The sequence below is a fragment of the Podarcis raffonei genome, chromosome 8 (genome assembly GCF_027172205.1).
Source record: "Podarcis raffonei isolate rPodRaf1 chromosome 8, rPodRaf1.pri, whole genome shotgun sequence".
In the NCBI taxonomy this organism is placed as follows: domain Eukaryota; kingdom Metazoa; phylum Chordata; class Lepidosauria; order Squamata; family Lacertidae; genus Podarcis; species Podarcis raffonei.
In genome coordinates, this window is record NC_070609.1 from 31,937,969 (window position 1) to 31,956,622 (window position 18,654).

At 45.9% G+C, this 18,654-nt stretch overlaps 1 protein-coding gene across 4 annotated transcripts in view; it reads right to left on the minus strand.

Annotated features, from left to right (window-relative positions):
• The window catches only part of COL16A1 (collagen type XVI alpha 1 chain), a 125,514-nt gene that overhangs the window by 56,118 nt on the left and 50,742 nt on the right, over positions 1–18,654 (minus strand). For all 4 annotated transcript variants that reach the window (XM_053398952.1, XM_053398949.1, XM_053398951.1 and 1 more), the window contains 11 exons: positions 15,221–15,247; positions 13,805–13,867; positions 13,472–13,513; positions 13,308–13,352; positions 11,013–11,048; positions 10,454–10,516; positions 6,966–7,010; positions 6,782–6,877; positions 2,615–2,653; positions 2,429–2,473; positions 346–381 (listed from right to left, as the gene is read on the minus strand). In XM_053398952.1, the coding sequence (XP_053254927.1) occupies positions 346–381; positions 2,429–2,473; positions 2,615–2,653; positions 6,782–6,877; positions 6,966–7,010; positions 10,454–10,516; positions 11,013–11,048; positions 13,308–13,352; positions 13,472–13,513; positions 13,805–13,867; positions 15,221–15,247 (537 nt within the window). The remainder of the gene's footprint in view (positions 1–345; positions 382–2,428; positions 2,474–2,614; positions 2,654–6,781; positions 6,878–6,965; positions 7,011–10,453; positions 10,517–11,012; positions 11,049–13,307; positions 13,353–13,471; positions 13,514–13,804; positions 13,868–15,220; positions 15,248–18,654) is intronic.

The window sequence follows — 18,654 nt, forward strand, 5'->3', positions numbered from 1 at the left end:
TCTTGACTGTACAGCTTTTGCCATATTCCTGAAGATAAGCCTCTTTACCCTGGCCTTTTACAGCTTAAGCATGTTGCCTTCAGACACCCACCTCTTTTGCTGTTTATTTATCCTCCTCTGGTTGGAAATGTTTGCCTTTTTATATGTAATTGTAACTGTTTCAACTGTTGTTATAGCTGCATAGTGTATTGCTATAACCTGACCTGGGACCCTATGGGAAGGGCAGGTTAGGTTCATTATTAGATGTGGTGATAATAGAGCTTGGTGGGAGTAGGATCCTCATGCCCTTCTCTGAAACCAGAGAATGCACAGGCTTTGCCTTGATCCTGCCTTCCTTCTACTCACCTTGTCTCCTTTCAGGCCTGGGACCCCGGGTTTTCCCTGCAGAGAAAGAAGGAAGGTTTCCATTTGTGAGGCAACTCCTTTTTTGGACACTGCGTCAAGGTTTTTCTGCACTTAAATGGTATATACATTTTATGAAACAAATAAACAAACTCCTATGAGGCCAGGAACTAGCTATAGTTAATGTGTTTGCAGATCAGGAAACCTGCAGCCTAAACTTATTCATGTTTATCTGGAAATCAATCCTAGGAAACTTCAATGGGAATTCCTGCCAAGTCATTGATGGCGTCATGGGCCCCCGGTGAGGGACCTGGCTGGGCATAGGTGGAGAGGAGAGGAGTTGCCCATGGATGATCCAAGGACCTGACCCAGTGGGTAGGCACAGATCATGCCAGAGTCTCGGAAGCCACTTGGGGAGGAAGATCATGGGGAAGGACCTACTGCGGGGGGAGGGGTTTCCCTACTCCATCTCTGCATCAGTCACTCCAGAGCACAGCTCATACACAGTATCCATCTCTGAAGTTGTCAGAGGCTGCCCCACCTACTCCACCCACTGCAGAGGAGTTGGTGATGCCTCGTCCATTGCCAAGGTAATAGAGATGCCAGCACAGGCATGAACAGACAGTTCCGCTTGTCGCATTAAGTTGTGCTGCCCTGTTCCCATATAATAGGACTATAGGGGGTGTGCTGATTGTCAGATCAACGGGCAAAGGATGGCTGTGTTTCAGTTTGCATATTATTTCAGGAAGTGTGAATTATGTAGGTTTGCCCTTCAATGCAAACTGAACTGAATTTCTCCCCCATCCCTATAGTCATTGTCACAAAAATGATTTATTTCGCCGTTACAATCCCATTCCACACAGACACTCTGCCTGTCTTTTGAATGCCACCTCAAAGCCTTCCCACAACCCCTCTGGCTTTGCTGTTTCCCGCCAGTCTTCCCCCACTTGCAGAAACCTCAGCTGTTGAGCAATGTAGACTTTTAACTATCTAAGCAGCCCTTAGGGAGCAAGGGCTGGGCGTGGAACGAAGCATGACTTCATTCCCAACAGCTGCATTGGTACATTCAGTTTATTCTCCCTTTATGTCATTGTTTAAGTGTGACACTAAATGCCAAGTGGAGCACCACAACAGAATGCTGTAGTACGTTCCTGGCACATGTGCGTTGCTTGAGCCTGCAGCATTGGCATCAAAGGCAGGTAGTTCTGCTCTGATTTGAATCTTCACGTCCAAAACGTATTGGCTTATTGTTGCCTTTTGGACATTTTGCATGCAAGCCCATAAAGCCTGAGCCCTCTCCATACATGCCAGTGCTTGAATTGACCTGGGGGATAGCTCCACCTCTGGTCTGCTAAGAGCTACTCTGTCTCAGCACATTCCTTCTATCTGCAACAGGGATTTGACAGTGAACTACACTGTAGGATTGTTGTGTGCTACTCTCTCAGCTCAACCTCAGCAGTGCAGCGATACAAGCAATAAATAACATAACTGGGTTAGTTATAAGCTGCTCTCTGCACTTTAGCCAAATCCCCAATCAGCAGTGGGGGGCCTAATACTTCTGGACAACACTGCAAGTTTGTTGTAAACCATTCAGAAGCTGAACTCCACCATTCATTGTGAAATACACTTAAGGGCTGTCATAAGTCAGTCTTGCTTGGCAAAAGCCTCTCCCAGCCTGCAGTTTGTGGACAATGGACTGCATTTGCTTTGGAATTTGAGTTATTATAGGGCCATTTGAGAGTTTTTCACCTATCTACCACAGTTATCTTGAGTCTGCTTATGCCTCTCTCTTGCGCACAGGCAGCATAGTTTTGTATCCAGCTCCGTAAGCAAGAGGAGTTACAAATCAGTGTCATATATATATCATAAATAAACCCAGCAACTGCCCAATAAGCAAGGTCCCACCCAGCTTCCCTGGCTGTCAGTCAGTGGTCACATGACCTGGGTGGAGAAAGCCTAGTCAAGAGCACAGAAATATGCAAAGCATGAGCCCCCGCTCCCATGATGGGGGTTCTGGGATCTGCTGAAATTTCGTGGATCCTCCCCACTTTGCTTTGCTGGTTTACTCACTGAAGGAGGAACTTACTGGCTTTCCACTTGAACCACCTGGCCCTGGAGGTCCTGAGTCCCCCTGGAAATAGAGAACAGAGAATAAGATCCACATAAGTAGGTTTGGACACAGCAGCCACGGACAAGAGAAAAAACTAGTTTTCTGGGACATGATAAAACTGGGACTATCCAAAGCTACCGGTATATGCATGGTTATGCCTACCTTCTCTCCTCTGGGACCTGGTGGGCCACCAGGATCACCCTAGAATGAAAGCAGAACAGTTGATTGTATTCAGAAGCTGAATGATCCACCGAGGTCATTGCTATTCCAAACAGGACCCAGAATATGTGCCACTTCTGCTACTTCTTGACTCTCTCTTTCCAGGCACAGGTGCACGCTTAAAAGCTCTGCATCTAACAATTTGTTTTTGTTTGTTTTTTGCCCTGGGAATTTCCCCATGAAAACCAGTCAGAGTTTAGCACCCAGTCAGAGCAAACACCAATTCAGGATTTCTGTGAATTGCCCCTTGCTCCAAGTGACCTTTAAAGAGCGGGTTTTTGCGGACAGAGCTCTCGGGAAGGGGAAAAAAAGATGCCTGGAAGTGGAGCACAGGCCATGCCTGGGGAGCGTGAAGGAAAGGTAAGTGTGAATAAGGCCAAGATTTGCTCTGCCCATTACATACCCTGTATAACTTTGAACCCATGACTATGGAAAGCATAACAGAGGGGAAGTTGCATTGCAGTCTTCGAAACACTCATGCCCTTTCTTACCGTGTGTACATTTGGCATATTTCTATGTAATTTAACCTGAGTTTGACCTTTCCTTCATTCCTTCTATCTTGGTTATGGAGCTGTTAAATTATGCTGACAGGGTGGGAATGTGTGTACTTGCCCTTTCCCAAGCTGATCGCACTATCCTCCATCCAGGCAAGCAAGAGGCATTATCAGAGTTCAAGGGAAAGTTCCAGCCAAAGAGGATATGGAGCAAGGCAGGTGAAGGTGGGTGGGAGGGCAGGGGAAAGAAGCTGTGGCCAGGGAGGTGGGTGTTGCCTGGGGAGAGTCCCAAGGGCCAGGCAGAGAGGCCTGGAGGGTCACATTTTGCCCCTGGACCCATGGTTCCCCACCCGATATGGAACCCTAAGTGGATGAGAATATATGAAAGATTGGACTCCCAGGGGTAGAGGCAGCTGGCTGGCACTGGCTGACTGGTTGGGTGGTATCTGGTGGAAGATAAGAATGAATTGCACATACAGGCTTCCCCCAGGGCCCCTATTTCAGATTCTTGAAAAGCAGCTCCTCTTAGCAATTCTTTTCACAAAGCTGTCAGTGCTGTGAGCATTGTTTAGGCTCAACACCCACTGGCTGTTGCTCGATGTTTCTCCTGGCTGCCAGTGGCTGCGCTGGAACAGGACCAAAATTCTATAAATGCCTTTCTTTCTTTTTTTTAACACTTTTGAAAAATAACCAAAACAAACACAAAAGACAATGAAAAATATCACCAGAGCGATGCTGTGGTTGGGCCAACAGCTTAACGAGGAACTGTAAGGCATTAAAAGGGTTTGTTTGCACATGACACTGCAGGCGGTGCAAGTTTTAAAAAGAGCTCCAAATTCTGCGCCTAATTGTTCAAATTGAAAGCTCGCACATATTTTTGTTTCCACAATAAAATATGTAACCTAGATTTGGGTCAACGCATTGGCTCACATTTACTCTTCCTGACCCTCTGCTGTTCCTCGCCATTCCCTTCCCTTGTCTCCTGATGTTACCTGCCCTCTGCTATCAAAAGATAGATGTAAGCTCCCTGGGGCAGAGCCTTTCTTCTTTGCACAGTGCTGTGATTCTCACCCTTATCATCTGCTGCTTGTCAGAAAGAGGGATAAAGGGGTAAAGCAGAACATCAGAGCTTCTCTCCTGGATCCCTGTGAAGCCCTGCTCAGCATCACCTGCTTCCCTTCATGTCATCTGACGCTATTGCTTACATGTTTCCTAATTTATCTCCACAACCATAAGGAAACGTATTTTTAAAACTTAACAAGATCCTGTGGTTAGTGAGGGGTGCTATAAACAACCAAAGAGGTTTCTTGGTTATGTTTGGAAAAATTAAAAGAAGAACTAGGAAGCAGTAGGCTTGCTGCTTGGGGAAGTGGGGTGAAGAGTTAACATATGATAGAGAGGAGGAGGAACTATTCAACTCTTGTATTGCCTCAAGGGGGGTTATGTCTGACTTAGAAAAAGAAGAAGAAATGATTATGAGTGATTTGTAGTCCACAAGGTGGTTAAAGAACACCAACCTACTTTCAATGAGTTCAGGTCTCCAGGGTCAGATGAATGAAAACCCTGGTTGCTGAAGGAGTAATTAATCAGATGCTATTACCTTTTAATAATTCGTGGAGAACAGGTGAGGTTCTAGAAGAGACCTGAGATGGGCAAATGTTGCCCCTGTCTTCAAGAAGAGGGGAAAGGAGCAACCAGAAAACTACAGACCAATTTGTCTGACATAAGGCAAAATTCTGGAACAGGTTATTAAGTGCTTGGTCTGTGAGCATTTAGAAAATAAGTATGGATTGCTAAGAGCTGCCACAAGTATATCAAGAACAAGCCACACCAGGTCAAGCTTACCTCATTTTTTGATAGAGTTAGAAGTCAGGTAGATCATGGGAATGCCATGGACATAATAGGTCTTGATTTCAGTAAAGCATTTGACAAGGTCTCTCATAATATGCTTGTGGACAAGATGGTGCAATGTGGGCTGGATGATACTATTATTCGGTGGATCCACAGATGGTTGAGCTATCATGCCCAGCAAATGTTCATTAAGGGTTTTGCATAAAACTGGAAGGAGGTCTTGAATAAAGTGCCACAAGGCTCTGTCCCAAGCCCTGTGAATGATTTCAATAAGGGTGCAGAGGAGATGATGCAAAGCCAAGAGGGATAGCTAAATAGAATCAAGATTCAAAATGATCTTGATGAGCTGGAATATTGGGCTAAAACCAATAAGAGGAAAATTCAACAGAGGCAAATATAGTCCTTCATTCAAGTGCAAGGAATCAGAATCACATGTACAGGATGGGAGAGACTTGGTTTGGCAGTGGTACATATAAAAAGAATGTATGCGCAGTGCCTTTCCCCCAGGGGGTACTCAAAGGCACATCTTTTTGTTGTTGTTAAAAAGTGTGGCACTTTCTGTAACAACTTCATGGTGATTACCAGCACCTTTTAAAAAAAATAGATTAAAGCACTGTCTATGCCCCTTAGTTTATTACAGGCTGAACATGAGCCAGCAGTCCAATATAGCTGCTGAAAAAGCTAATGCAATCATAGGCTGTTCAAATCATGAGAATTAATAGGTCCACTGGTTGGGCTGCATTTGAAGTTCTGTGTCCAGTTCGGTGTGCCACATTTTGAGGACATGGAAAACCTAGAACATGTCTAGAGGATAATGAGGAGTCTGGAACCAAATTCTATGATGGATGGTAGAAAGAGCTGAGTAGGCATAGGCTGAAGAAGAGGTGGTTAAAGGGGGAGATAGGAGAGTTGCCTCCAAATATCCTAAGGGCAGGATCTATTGGACTGCAGGATCTACTTCATTTTTTACCTAAAACACCGAGGGCCACAAACCAGATGCATTACAGTAAGAGCATAAGAGATCTGTTGCTGGATCAGGCCTATTCCGACATCCTGTTTTCACAGGTCAACCAGATGCCCCAAGAGGAAGCCTGACAAGTGACGTAGGTATGGGAAGAATTAACAAACAGGGTACCTCTGAGCACATGTTCAGACCAGGAATCTGTGATCAGTACCACCACACAGCCTAATGCTTCTCAGTCCACCCCCACCCCCACCAGCAGGCTACAAGGAATTTTAATCACAAGCTGCACTCAAAAAGTAAGGGCCAACTGAGACATTTCATTTCATGGGACAAACTGGGCATGCTGCAGAAGACCCAAGGGCAGAGCACCTTACTTTCCCCCTAGTTCAAAGCAGATATTTGGGACATGGGTGTGTGTGTGAATTGGGAAATCACACAGTGCCACAGTGCTTGGGGAAGGTGGTGTTAAACTCCCTCCCCCCCCCCATTTCCCTGAGGCGAATTATCATCCACAAATTCTCGCTCGCCTTGCAAGGAAAAACCTACATGTTTCTATTCCACCCACGTGGCAAATAGCAGCTTTGGAAAGAGGGAGGTTTCGATCAGGAAAATGGAATTGGGGACAGCAGGGGTTAAATGCCCCCACCTGCCAGTACCAATCTGATTTGTCTCCACCCACCTGCAAAAGACCTGCATACCTAGCTTGGCATATCATCACAATTATCTGAGCCATAATTTTAACAAAGGATTGAAGCAGTGAAGGAGCCAGAAATGGAAGCCAGGCAGAAATGAAAGTCTTACTGGTTTTCCTGGGAGGCCAATTCCAGGTGGACCCGGCTGGCCCGGAGGTCCTGGTTCCCCAGCGAGACCTTCAGGACCCACGAACCCTGGGTCACCCTAAAAAGACAGGCACAGTTGTTACTAGTGACAAGCCCATCAGTAGAATGGTGGCTCCCCCCCACCCCCAAGAGAAGCATAATCGTACCTTTTGGCCTTTGGGTCCCACAACGCAAATCTCCCCAGGTCGGCCCTGGTTAGGAAGAAAAGGCAGGATGCATGAGGGAGGGGCTTCTTTCCACTTAACAGGGTCAAATTGTCAGAGTCTTCAGAGCTTGAATTATTATTTATTAAATTTATATACCGCCCTATATCTGTAGGTATGAATGGGGGGGCTCATGGGCTGAGGGTGGGGCTTAGTCAAGGGAGCTGCCTGTGGGGGGGTATATTCTGAGGCTTCAGAACTCCCTTTGAGTGCAAGGGCCATGTTCTCTTTTAAACAATCTTCCAGGGGCCACATTCAGCAGTGCTTAACAACAAATGAGAATTTCCCCCTTTGTACAGTAGTCTAGTCTCTCTCTCTCTCTCTCTCTCTCTCTCTCTCTCTCTCTCTCTCTCTCTCTCTCTCACACACACACACACACACACACCCCTCTGTCCTCCATCCAGCCAAGCAGGTAGCATTAGCAGAGTTCAAGGGCACAATCTCCCTGATCTACATACCAGCCTGGATAGCTCAGCTGGTTAGAGCATGGTTCTGATAATGTCAAGGTTGCAGGTGTGTATTCTTGCATTGCAGGGGTTTGGACTGACTTTATACTATTGGCCGATCACAGGGGTCAATATTTCAACCCCTATCCTAGGGTGCAGAACCTCAGGTCTAGGGGGCAAATATGGTCCTCTTGGCCTCTCTAGGATTCTTCCCAGCTCACACATCCCCAGCCACACACCCTCGTCCAATGAAATACCCATCTCTGGCCATACTTTGCACTCTCCTTGGGTGCTTTTGCCTGTCTAGAATTGCATTAAAATGTGAAGAGGTCTCCCCTACCCTATGGATTCAGCAGGGTTCCTCTTATGTCATGTTCCTCCATGACCCTGGCTCAGTCGAGGAGAGATCAATGAAGAGAAGTACAAGGTGCTGTGTGGTTTCTCTATGCTGAGCAATCATTCTAAAGTCCCTACTCTTCTGATCCAGGAAGCCAGAATGGACAATAATAGTTCAGGGGGAAATGATACAACAGAGTTAACGGGGAAATGTCACCCGAAGTAGTATGAGCATTCATGCTTCGAAACGCATCTCCATGTGGTGAAAATGAGATTTGATGATGGGAGACACAGCAATGATGGGAAATGCAACATTTGTTTTCAACAGCTCAGCTTCCAGCATCATATCTCAGTTTTGCCAGGCAGAAACACACTCATATGAGGAAGCAACAAATGAAGGATTTCAGGAAGATGTCAAATAAAAAAATATTAAATGCTATTTTGGTTTAAGTGAAGTGATGAGTAATCTTCCTCATACATTTTTCTTTAACCTCAAGGGTGTTTATTTGGATAATAAACTTCTTTTTACATCTGAAGGTTTCAGATTTGAACAGCACCATAAGAGCAACTTCCCAGTGGCATTGTTCACTGTTTGAAGTATCCCTACCAGCTAGAGAAGATCAAAGCTTGGGTCACACAGATAAGTCAGCCAGTGATGTAAATGTACATGTAGCATCTATGAATAACTTGCATGTGTGATTGGCAGAGCCATCACAGACACACCAGAGGATGAAGTTTCAGATGACCCTCCCCAAACAAACAAACCAGCACACACACACACACACACACACACACACACGGCTCTGTTCACAGTAGCGATGGGAAGAAAGTTGGCCCAGTTCACATTTTATTGTGAAGCTATCTAATTCACACTTCCTGAGGCAACATGCAAACCAAAATGCAGCTATCCTTCAAAATTTACACTTCTACAAATCTTGTAATACAGTTCTTCAACCAAACACTGCATACAGAAATGCATATATTAGTGGAGAGTGTGCATAATAATCAATACTAGGGGAGTTTGCTTACACAAATGGTATATTAGGCAAAATTGCATGCAAAAGTTTCTGCATTAGGAGATATATGCACTAACCTGCTGACAAATTTTCATGATAATTTTTTCTAAAAAAGCACCACAAAATTATGCAGAAATGTGGTGATCTGAACTTGAGATGTGAAAAACAAGAAACAGAAATGCACCAAAACGAACAGATTTGCCCCAGTTCTAATCAAGTAATGTCCATGCATGTGTAGAGCAGCTCTATGGCTGTGTACACATTACCATTTACTATGGCTTCAGTGTGCTCCCACAGCTGGTGTTTGTAACGTCAAGCCACATTCACTGAGGTGTGTATGTTTGGGACAGTCATTGTACATGCACAGATGACAGCTTCATTTTGGGGGGTGGGGTTTGCAGGCACGCATTGCCAATCAGGTGGTGAGCATCAGGGGAAGACATTCCCACCCCTTCGCTAGTGTGTACAGTAACATGCAGAGGCCACCTTGTTGTGTTTAAATATGTATAAGGTAAAGGACCCCTGGATGGTTAAGTCCAGTCAAAGGCAACTATGGGGTTGTGGCGCTCATCACTTTCAGGCCAAGGGAGCTGGTGTTTGTCCACAGGCAGTTTTCTGGGTCATGTGGCCAGCATGACTAAACCGCTACTGGCACACGGAGGACCATGTCGAGTCCCAGAGCGCACATAAATATTGTTTACCTTCCTGGCACAGTGCCTGTATATCTACTTGCACTGGCGTGCTTTCAAACTGCTAGGTTGGCAGGAGCTGGGACAGAGCAACAGGAGCTCACCCCGTTGCGGGGATTCGAACCGCCAACCTTCTGATCAGCAAGCCCAAGGGGCTCAGTGGTTTAGACCACAGCGCCACCTGAGTCTCTAGTGTGTACAGTAACATGCAAAGGCCACCTTGTTGTGTTTAAATGTGTATATAGCCTAAGTAAGGGTCTTCCTGGCAGATTCAGAGAAGTGAAGACATGATGGAAGAAGACCCTGCCCAAATCTGGCAAGGGAGCCAAAAAGCCACACAGTGAACACTGCAGCATGTGCAGTACTCTCCAGATCTTAATTTGTGAGGAATAGGACTGTGAGGAGAATCACTCAAAGTTAACGCTCAAACAATCCTTGTGGTGAGGGAAGTAAATTCAGGCCTCTGAACAGGAGAGGAACTCACTGTTTTCTTTGTAGGATGTTTGTGTATTGGCTTTGCTGTCATGTGGGGGGCACTTCTTATTTTTAACTTTCTTTCATGCCGCGGCAGGAACAAGACTTTGCTCTTGGTTGTCCTGTGGGCTATTTTCTTAACCCCCAAATTATGCAGATGCCTTGCTGTTCTCAGGCATTTGGGGAAGGGTAATCATGGCAGCCATCTCTCACACACCCCAAAATGCCAAAATAACTGAGCAGGTAGTGGCAAAATACAGTTAAAAAAATAATAATGAAGGAAGCTGATCCTGCACCCATACAAAAGGGCAGTGACAAATTCTGGTGCACTTAACCCCCGAAAAGTCAGAAATGGTCCCCAGATGCATGCTATTCAGGGTACAATCCTAAGTACAGCGAAAGAAGAAAAAGAGAAGGAGGGCTGGAAGAAGAGAGTGTAAAAGAGAGAGAATCAAAATTGCACAACTTACATCACGCCCTGGGCTTCCTGGTTTTCCTTGAAGACCAAAGTCACCCTTATCACCCTTTTGCCCCTAAAGAAAACAACAGATGACAGGCCTTAGCAATTAATTCAGTTTCTGCCTTGGCCTCACTCCAGTACAGCCTTCATCAACCTGGTGCCCTCCAGACGCTTTGGACTGCAACTTCCATGATGGGAGCTGTGGTCCAAAACATCTGGAGGGTGCCAGGTTGGGGAAGGCCACTCTAGGGTCATCCTCATTATTGCCACAGTCTGGCACCCCCTGCTTCCCTGTCTGACATCCAGTACTTGTAGCCAGCCAGAGGCCCTCAGTTCTTCTAGCTAATATCACAGCTTCCCTGGAGAGCTCTTGTAAGTCATTTCTCTGAAAGCTAGGAGGCAGTTTGGGAGCATTCTGGATGAATGGTAGCATCAAGACACAGGAAATAAATAAACAAGACAAATAAATAAAGTTATTGTAGCAGGACCTTCTGTCATGGAGAACAACTTTCAAGGGGTCAGCGTCTTCCCTTGAGCCAACTATTCCTTCTCAAAGCTGGGGTGCTTACCTTTTGGCCAACTGTTCCAGCCAATCCCGGAGGTCCCTGTTAGAAACATAATGGATTATTTATTAGTGGTGTAGATTTGTTAAGTCCATGCTATCCCAAATGCCGAGGGCTGGTTTCATCATATAAGCATATACCTATAAGCCTAAGGACTTTCACAACTGTCATTTGGAGGGGGAGGGGAGTTATTAGCATCCCTTTCTACACCATCCCAGCCTGAGGCCATGACAGCTTTCCCATCGTGCTCAGACAGTAATAAGTATACTTTTGTTATATATTATTTGTTTTAATGACTGTACTGTTTTAATTGATTTTTTTTCTTCATTTGTACCCACTCTGTGATCATCTGTTGATATTCATTGAGGGGGGGCGTGTGGGATGAAATAATAAATAAATAACTTGGGTAGCTGAAATAAGTAGCTCAAGGCAGATCCACACCTGTTCTGGAGCTACCATTTCCAGCACTCTGAATGAACTACAGTTCCCAGGATTCTTTGGGGAAATTACGTGCTTTAAATGTGCACTGAGTATGCTTTAAATGCGTAGTGTGGATCTATTCTCTGTCCCTTTACTGAGACAACATTTTCCACAGCTTTCCCATCCCATCCCATCAGGAGCTGTCCAGGGTCCTGACTTTACCTGCTTAGGCCAGAAAGGGCTCTGTTTATTGCTTCCAGTTTCTGCATGGGACCCAAGCCCCTATAGAACAAGACAGGGGCTACTGTAAAGCATTAAATGGAATATGGTGGCAGCGGAGGTGGTGAAGCCTCTGTCAACCTTTAGCTAAGCTGCCTACCTGTCACATAAGGAATGGGTTCTGGCTGCCATTGGTTGAATTGCTCTGATCTCAGAGAGAGAGGTGAAGCAGCAGCAAGGGCCTATAAAAAGAGGAGGCAGAGGCCTGAAAAGGCAGAAGAAAATAGGAAAGGAAGGTTGGATTCTGGGAGAATGGAGGAGGCCAAAGGGAGTTGAGAGAGAGAACAGGCAGAGAGGAGAATGGTTTGCCATCAACAGCTCTTAAGTGAGAGAGGCTAGATTATTCATATCAGTTTGAAATACAAAGCAAAAGTCCTTGGCTCTGACAAAATATATAGAGCCACTATATTTCTGGGTTTTTGTTAATGCATTAGGTGAACAGGGCAGGATGCAGGCGGCCAGGCACAGACACACAGAGACACACACAGTGTCATGACAGGCCTGACCACAGGATGCCGTGACTAAATATTTATCATTCACAGTATAAACTTTGGCCCAGCACACACTGGCCTTTATTCAAATCAGCAGCTTTCAAAGTGGGAAAGAAGAACAGACGTTTTGCAAAACAGCAAACTGGAGATTGCAAAGAGACAAGTGGCTGGTCAGCAAAAGGTCAGAGCAGGGTGACTTGGGCCAAGTTGAAGTGACATTCGATGGACACAGCCCTGCTAAGGCCAGGCTAAACCAAGAAGGCTAAGGAGTAGGGGCTGAATTTGATGCATCTATGCATGGATGTCTGTGGAGCTTATTAACTAGAGAACTCGGAAGAATGAATGAAGAAGCTGCTGAGTGGACCAATCTCTGAAAGCAAGATGCAGGCATATGCAAAATTCTGGGTCCCACAGCACTCTTTGGCATCAAAGGTCAGTCTAAAAAATTTCTGTCCAATGCCAGATGATGAAGAAGGACAGGCTATGAGAGTTTGGACCCCTGGGGATAGTCTCTCTGACCTCATCCCTTAATCCTTACTGAGGTGGTAAACCTGCAGCTGAGCTGCAACCCTTCAGGTTGCAAGTGAGGGTCTCACATGACCAGATTGTTTTCCACACTAAACAATTCTCTGCATGCAGAAAACAAAATGTCACAGTGATAACAATGGTAGTACATTCTGATCAAGTGGGTTTTATTAAGCACAGGCAGGAGTGGGTCATTTAAGATTGGTAACTAATCATTTAAGATTGCTACTAATCTATTATAGGTAAGGCTGAAGAGAAATTTCATTCAAAATCATTTTCAACTTGAAATTGAAAAATACCTGGGCAGGAAAGCTCACCCATTTTCATCAGTTTCACAGTCCTAGCAGGAGCCTTCTCCCTCCCCCTGGCCACCATAACGCACAGAGTAAGCACAGAGTAGGGGATGCAAGCTGATGGTGGGTGGAGCCAGAGTGGAGAGTGGGCGGAATCAGAGGCAAAAGTGGGTGGTGCAAGAGCCAATGGTGTGTAAAGCCCTAAACAGTTTGGCACTAGCGCTGATGGGAGTTGTAGTCCAAAATTTCTGGAAAGCACTAGTTGGCAAAGCCTGCTGTATACACATGCTTACCTTTTCTCCTTGATCTCCCTTCTCTCCTGGTGGACCTTCAGCACACTTCAGAAAAGATAAGGAACAAACAGGCAGGGAGTTAGTAGGACAGCAGCACTGGACAAGGAAGAGGAGAGAGAAGCCAAACAGGCATGACCTCTTTCCAGGGTTGGGCAGCAGCTCACCTGTAAGGGGGCTTCAGGTGAGATCCGGACACAGTCAGCACCCTGGAAAATTAATAATAGCATTACAGGTTTGTGGGTGGGCCAGCCTGGATTAAATTTGTATATCACCCTTCATCTGCCCAGTTCCCAGGGCAGTTCACAGATTAAAAATACTTTAAAATACAGAACAAAACCACAAAGTACATAACAATGATGATGATGATGATGTCAAACAAAGGTTTGGCACTGGGATTTGGATATGCCAATTCTCCCACATGGTAAAAGTGTCGATCCCCAAAGCATGTCAGCAAAGTTCCAAGTGTGACAGAGCGAGGAGAACCATGCTGTACTTACACGATCGCCTTTCTCCCCTTTGGATCCATAGACGCCTGGTGGTCCACGTTCGCCTTTCCCACCCTGCGCGAAAAGAGAGAAGGAACTCCCTGAGAAAAGAACTGTTGTCATGCCATTGTAAAGAAAACAGAAGCTCTAGGCAGAAGACACTTCCGGAGCGCACAAATCCAACACAAAAGCCCACATGCTGTGGATGTGAGCAGCACACAATACAAAAACATGACATCGCTTGATGTCTGGATGCAAACACATATGCTAGTTTATTAATCTCTTTCAGATGTAAATGCCATCCTTGCCCTTCGCACACTCTCTCTCCAGTTAGGAGCAGGGAGTGAAAGGTGGGTGGGATTTAGATGGAGAGGGGATGAGAAAGAGAGAGAGAAAGACAGGATGACAGCAACAGCATGGGTGGGTGGCATTGGGAGGAATTTCTCCCACAGTCTGTTGATTAAGGTGTGCATAAGCATCAGCCACAATCTTGGTTTGAGGTCTCTAGTCTGAAAATGAATAGCAGGTTTAGCAGCTTTTCTAACATCAGTGGTTGTTTGCCTTCTTTACAAGTCTATCCATTTAAAATGCATGACCTCTCAAAGAATCCTGAGGATTGTAGTTTGTTAAGGGTGCTGAGCATTGTATCTCTGTGAGGGTGCTGGCTATAGTTCCCAGGACTCTCAAACTACAATTCCCAGGATTCTTTGGGGGGAATCAATGTGTTTCAAATATATAATGTGTACACAACCTCAGGCACCAGTAGGAACACTCTAGCCACCCTTACCTTAAAATAATTACAAACATCCTGAAATAAAAATATTCGCAAATGACAGAAGTTGGATTGTGTGCAGTATCTGCAGTTAACAATATAAACATTTATAAACTGCTTAACGTTCAAAAACCTCTAAGCCAGCCTTTCTCAACCTGTGGGTCCCCAGATGTTGTTGAACTACAACTCCCATCACCCCTGGCTAGCAAGGCCAGAGCTTGGGGATGATGGGAGTTGTAGTCCAACAACATCTGGGGACCCACAGGTTGAGAACCACTGCAAGCGGTGGCAGTAATTAAGCAGTAAGAGAAAATAACAAATCCCTAGTAACAATGAGAAAAGGAGTGGTTGACATTTGAGCACATGGCCTGCATTATTGCCTGTTAGTATCAATACACAAATATGCACTACAATTTGGGAATGTTCTGGATAAGGTAATTTACATGCTTATTATGTTGTAGTCCATTTGCTTATTTAATCTAATCAGAAGCAGGCTTTAACAGGAAATGCAGAGTGATCAGCAGTCCTCTTTAGCCCTACTAATGATGGCAAGCCAGACAGCCAATTCTTCTAGGAATGTTAACTGCAGAAGATTAGGAATGTGGAGCCTGAAGCAGACGCCACCATTTGGGATTCTGCTTAGGTGAAAGACTTACCTTTAAGCCCGGCGGACCCAGCGTGGCCTGAAGAGATAAAAACAAAATTAATGCACTTGCTAGATGCCTCAGCGATCATTCTGCATGCCAAGAGTAAGTAAAAGGAGGAATCAGGTCAAACGGGAAGAGACTGAAAAGCAAGTATCCAGGCCGACAAAACGTTAAAACTATCAGGGGCTGTGTAACGTGAGCCTAGAGAAAAGAAGATTAAAAGGTAACATAACAGGCCTCAAACTTAAGAGGCTGCCATAAAGAAGATAGAGAGGAACTCTTTCCTCCTTCCCCCAAGGAAAAGAGAAATGGAAAAGTTAGTCAAGCTGCAAGGATGGAAAATGTAGGTGTCTTATTGAGAGAGGGAGGGAGGGAGGGCCTCTTATAAACACTGCTGGAACAACCTGAAAAAGGATCCAGAAACGGATGGAGAAGGTGGAGGCCAGCACTAGTCACAAGCTTTGGTGGCTGGGTCAGGCCCATGGGGCTCCATCTGCCTGCTAAAGTTCGGGGCAAGATGTCTGCATAGCTACATAGATTAGAGGCAAAGTGGATATCCAAGGAGGTAATCTGTGGCAAAGAGAAGGAGATGCTAAAAGATGTGGGTCTAAGTGAGGAAATCAGCACTTGTTAGTCTCATTGCTGTTCACTCTTCTAATCAGGACAGTGTGATGGCATCCAGGTTCAAGACTCCTTGAACATCTCTGCTTCAAGACCCACTGCAGATGGTTCTGGCATCCATATGTTCCATCCATGCAATCATACAGCATCTCCCTCCCTCCCTCCCTCCACCACACACACATTCACACATTGAAGTAAAGATTGACCCTGAGCTTTGACTTTCAGTTTAAAACATACCAGTGGAAAATTGGCTGCCACTGCGATGAATGAAGAGCCCCTGTCAAAAGTTACTATTCTGCAGCTGCTGTATCCATTGTAGGGCCCCCTTTGCCAGGAGGGAGGTCCATACGGAGGCAAACTTATTCTTATGGCTGGAAGTCACATAAGACCGAGTGCTTTAAGCATCTTTCAGAGAACAGAGTATCTCACCCCAAAGTCTGATTTTTCAGAGTGGCTTGAGCTTAATCTGAGAGGGGGAAGACAAGCCCTAGTTCATTTTTAGGTCACTAATGTGAAAAGGCAGCCCCTGAGCATGCCCAGAGTACATTTCACTTCATCCTAACCCTAACATGAGGGTGGGCAGAACCTTACAATATAACCCCCCTCCCCACCATGATACAATTCTGGTATAGTATCTGCATTCAGCTCACCAAGAGTCATAGGTTGTGCAGGTCTCTGCTAGAGCTTTCAGGCTAACCAACAGACTGGTTATATAGCAGCATAAGATGCTGCCTTCTGCTGACTCAGACCAATGGTCCATCTAGCTCAGTACAGCCTACACTGACTGGCAGGGGCTCTCCAAGGTTACAAGCAGGAGCCAGTGGCTCAGTGATGGAGATATGGTGCTTAACAAGTTCAGAGATATTGTTGTACACAAGCTGGGAGGGAAGAGTTGTGGCCCAGGGCTGCTGAGACGATTCAGCACCTTGCATTTCATCAAGAGTGAACTGGTGGCCTTTGTAAGAATCTCTTAATATGTCAGATGCTGGCTCCCTTCGGACTAGGAGCAAGAAAGGTCTGGAGGTGGAGATCAGAGCCTGCAGTCAAGGAAAGGGCAGCTCTCTGTGGCAGCAGAGCACATTTTCTGCATGCAGAATGCCCCTCGTGAGAAGTATCGTAAAGGAGAGGCCACAAAGAGGATGCACAAACAACAAGAACTCTGATACAATACAGTTATGGAGGGGAAAGTCATGCAGCCAGCCGCCGCTTGTAATGCAGCTGGACACTAAGAGCCCAGGGCTTGAGCCTTGTATGGCAAGCCAGAAGGACCAAAACACCGCACCGTGTTCATCTTGGGCATTTCTGGATAGGGCTGGGTAGGGCTTTTGTCTTCTACCAAGAGAGGCACTGCCTGTCACTGTAGACAATCCTGAGTTAGATGGACAAATGGTCTGGCATGGAATAAAGTGGGCTTTTTAAGGGAGGGCTATTGTTCAGTGGTAGAGCAGGAGGTCCCATGTTCAACCCCCAATATCTCCAGATAGGGCTGAGAAAGAGCCAGTCAGTGTGGGCAATATGGACCTAGCTGGGCCAATGATTTGACTGGAATAAGGCAGCTTCTTATTGTCCTTTTCTCTCTCACACCAATCTGCCCCTGTCCCTCAGTTCATGTTGAGGGTCAAGCCACAGGGTCCCCATTAGAGTACATCCGGGGAGTAGTGGCTAAAAGGGACTCTGGCCAAGCCACCAAGACTCAGATCTGTGGCTTCCCTTCCCACAAATTCCTGTGCAACTGCTTGGCAATCCCACCATCTAGTCCCGCAGAAGAGTAACCAAAGTAAGCAAGGGAAGGGAAAACTGCAAAGAGTAGCATTGATGCAGCCTCTCCTCCCCACCTCTTCCTTTCATCCTCTGTGGTTCCATGTGCCAAAGTTGTTGCCATGGGAACCCTTGCTGACATCTGGAAGCCATCACAGATTTCTTCAGTGATCCAGATGTTCCAGTGGATGCAAGCCAGAAGGAACAGGGGAAAGTGGTGGAAGAATGGGGGGTAGGATCACAGGGACAGCTCCTTTTAGAAAGCATGCAGACAAAGTTGGATATTCAGCCAACTGGGACAGGTAAAAGGACTTGGGGGGCAGGGGAGAAAGAAGATGGAAATCCAGGTTCCGGGGAAGGAACCCACCACTGGGATGAATGAATCAATGAATGAATCAATGGTCCCTGTTGAGGTTACAATTCTGCAGCTGCTGAGAAGCCTTTTGAGTCAGCAGTTCGGCTGCCAAATGAGGAAGGATCTAAGAATACAGCCTTGTCCCGTTAGAGGCCCTGTGTCTGTGTGTGTGTGTGGGGGGGGTGTCAGGTGATTTCAACATTGCTCACAACTAGAAGTTTATGTCAGTTGCTTCTCTAATTTGGCGAACTGCACATTCAACTACAATTGCAGCTGGGGCAGCAAAACAGTCATGATGCTGCTCTAAGACCAGAAAGAAAGGGATGTAGGTGGGACAATGTTCCCAAGAGTACCAACAGTGTTTGGCTAACTCTTGAAACAAGCAAGATTGTGGGTCTTTTTTAAAAAGAGAGAAGGGGGGTGTTGTTGTGGGGTTACAACAACCCTAAGAGGTAGGCTGGTCTTGCCTTACCCTTCTTCTCATAGGAAATGCTCAGCAGAATCAAGGAAGTTCAGTTGGAGGGGAGTGAGAAATGTTCCTATTTACATCTGAGGAATGTTGGTAGGTGTGGAATATCCAGCTGGCAACCAGAGATGCCAAGCCCAGAGTACTTTCTTGTTCTGAGCATGACCTTGCCTTCTTGACCACTAGCTCAGCTTATCTCCTGCCTAATTAACAGTTTTCCAGGAACGGTTACTCTTGGACCCA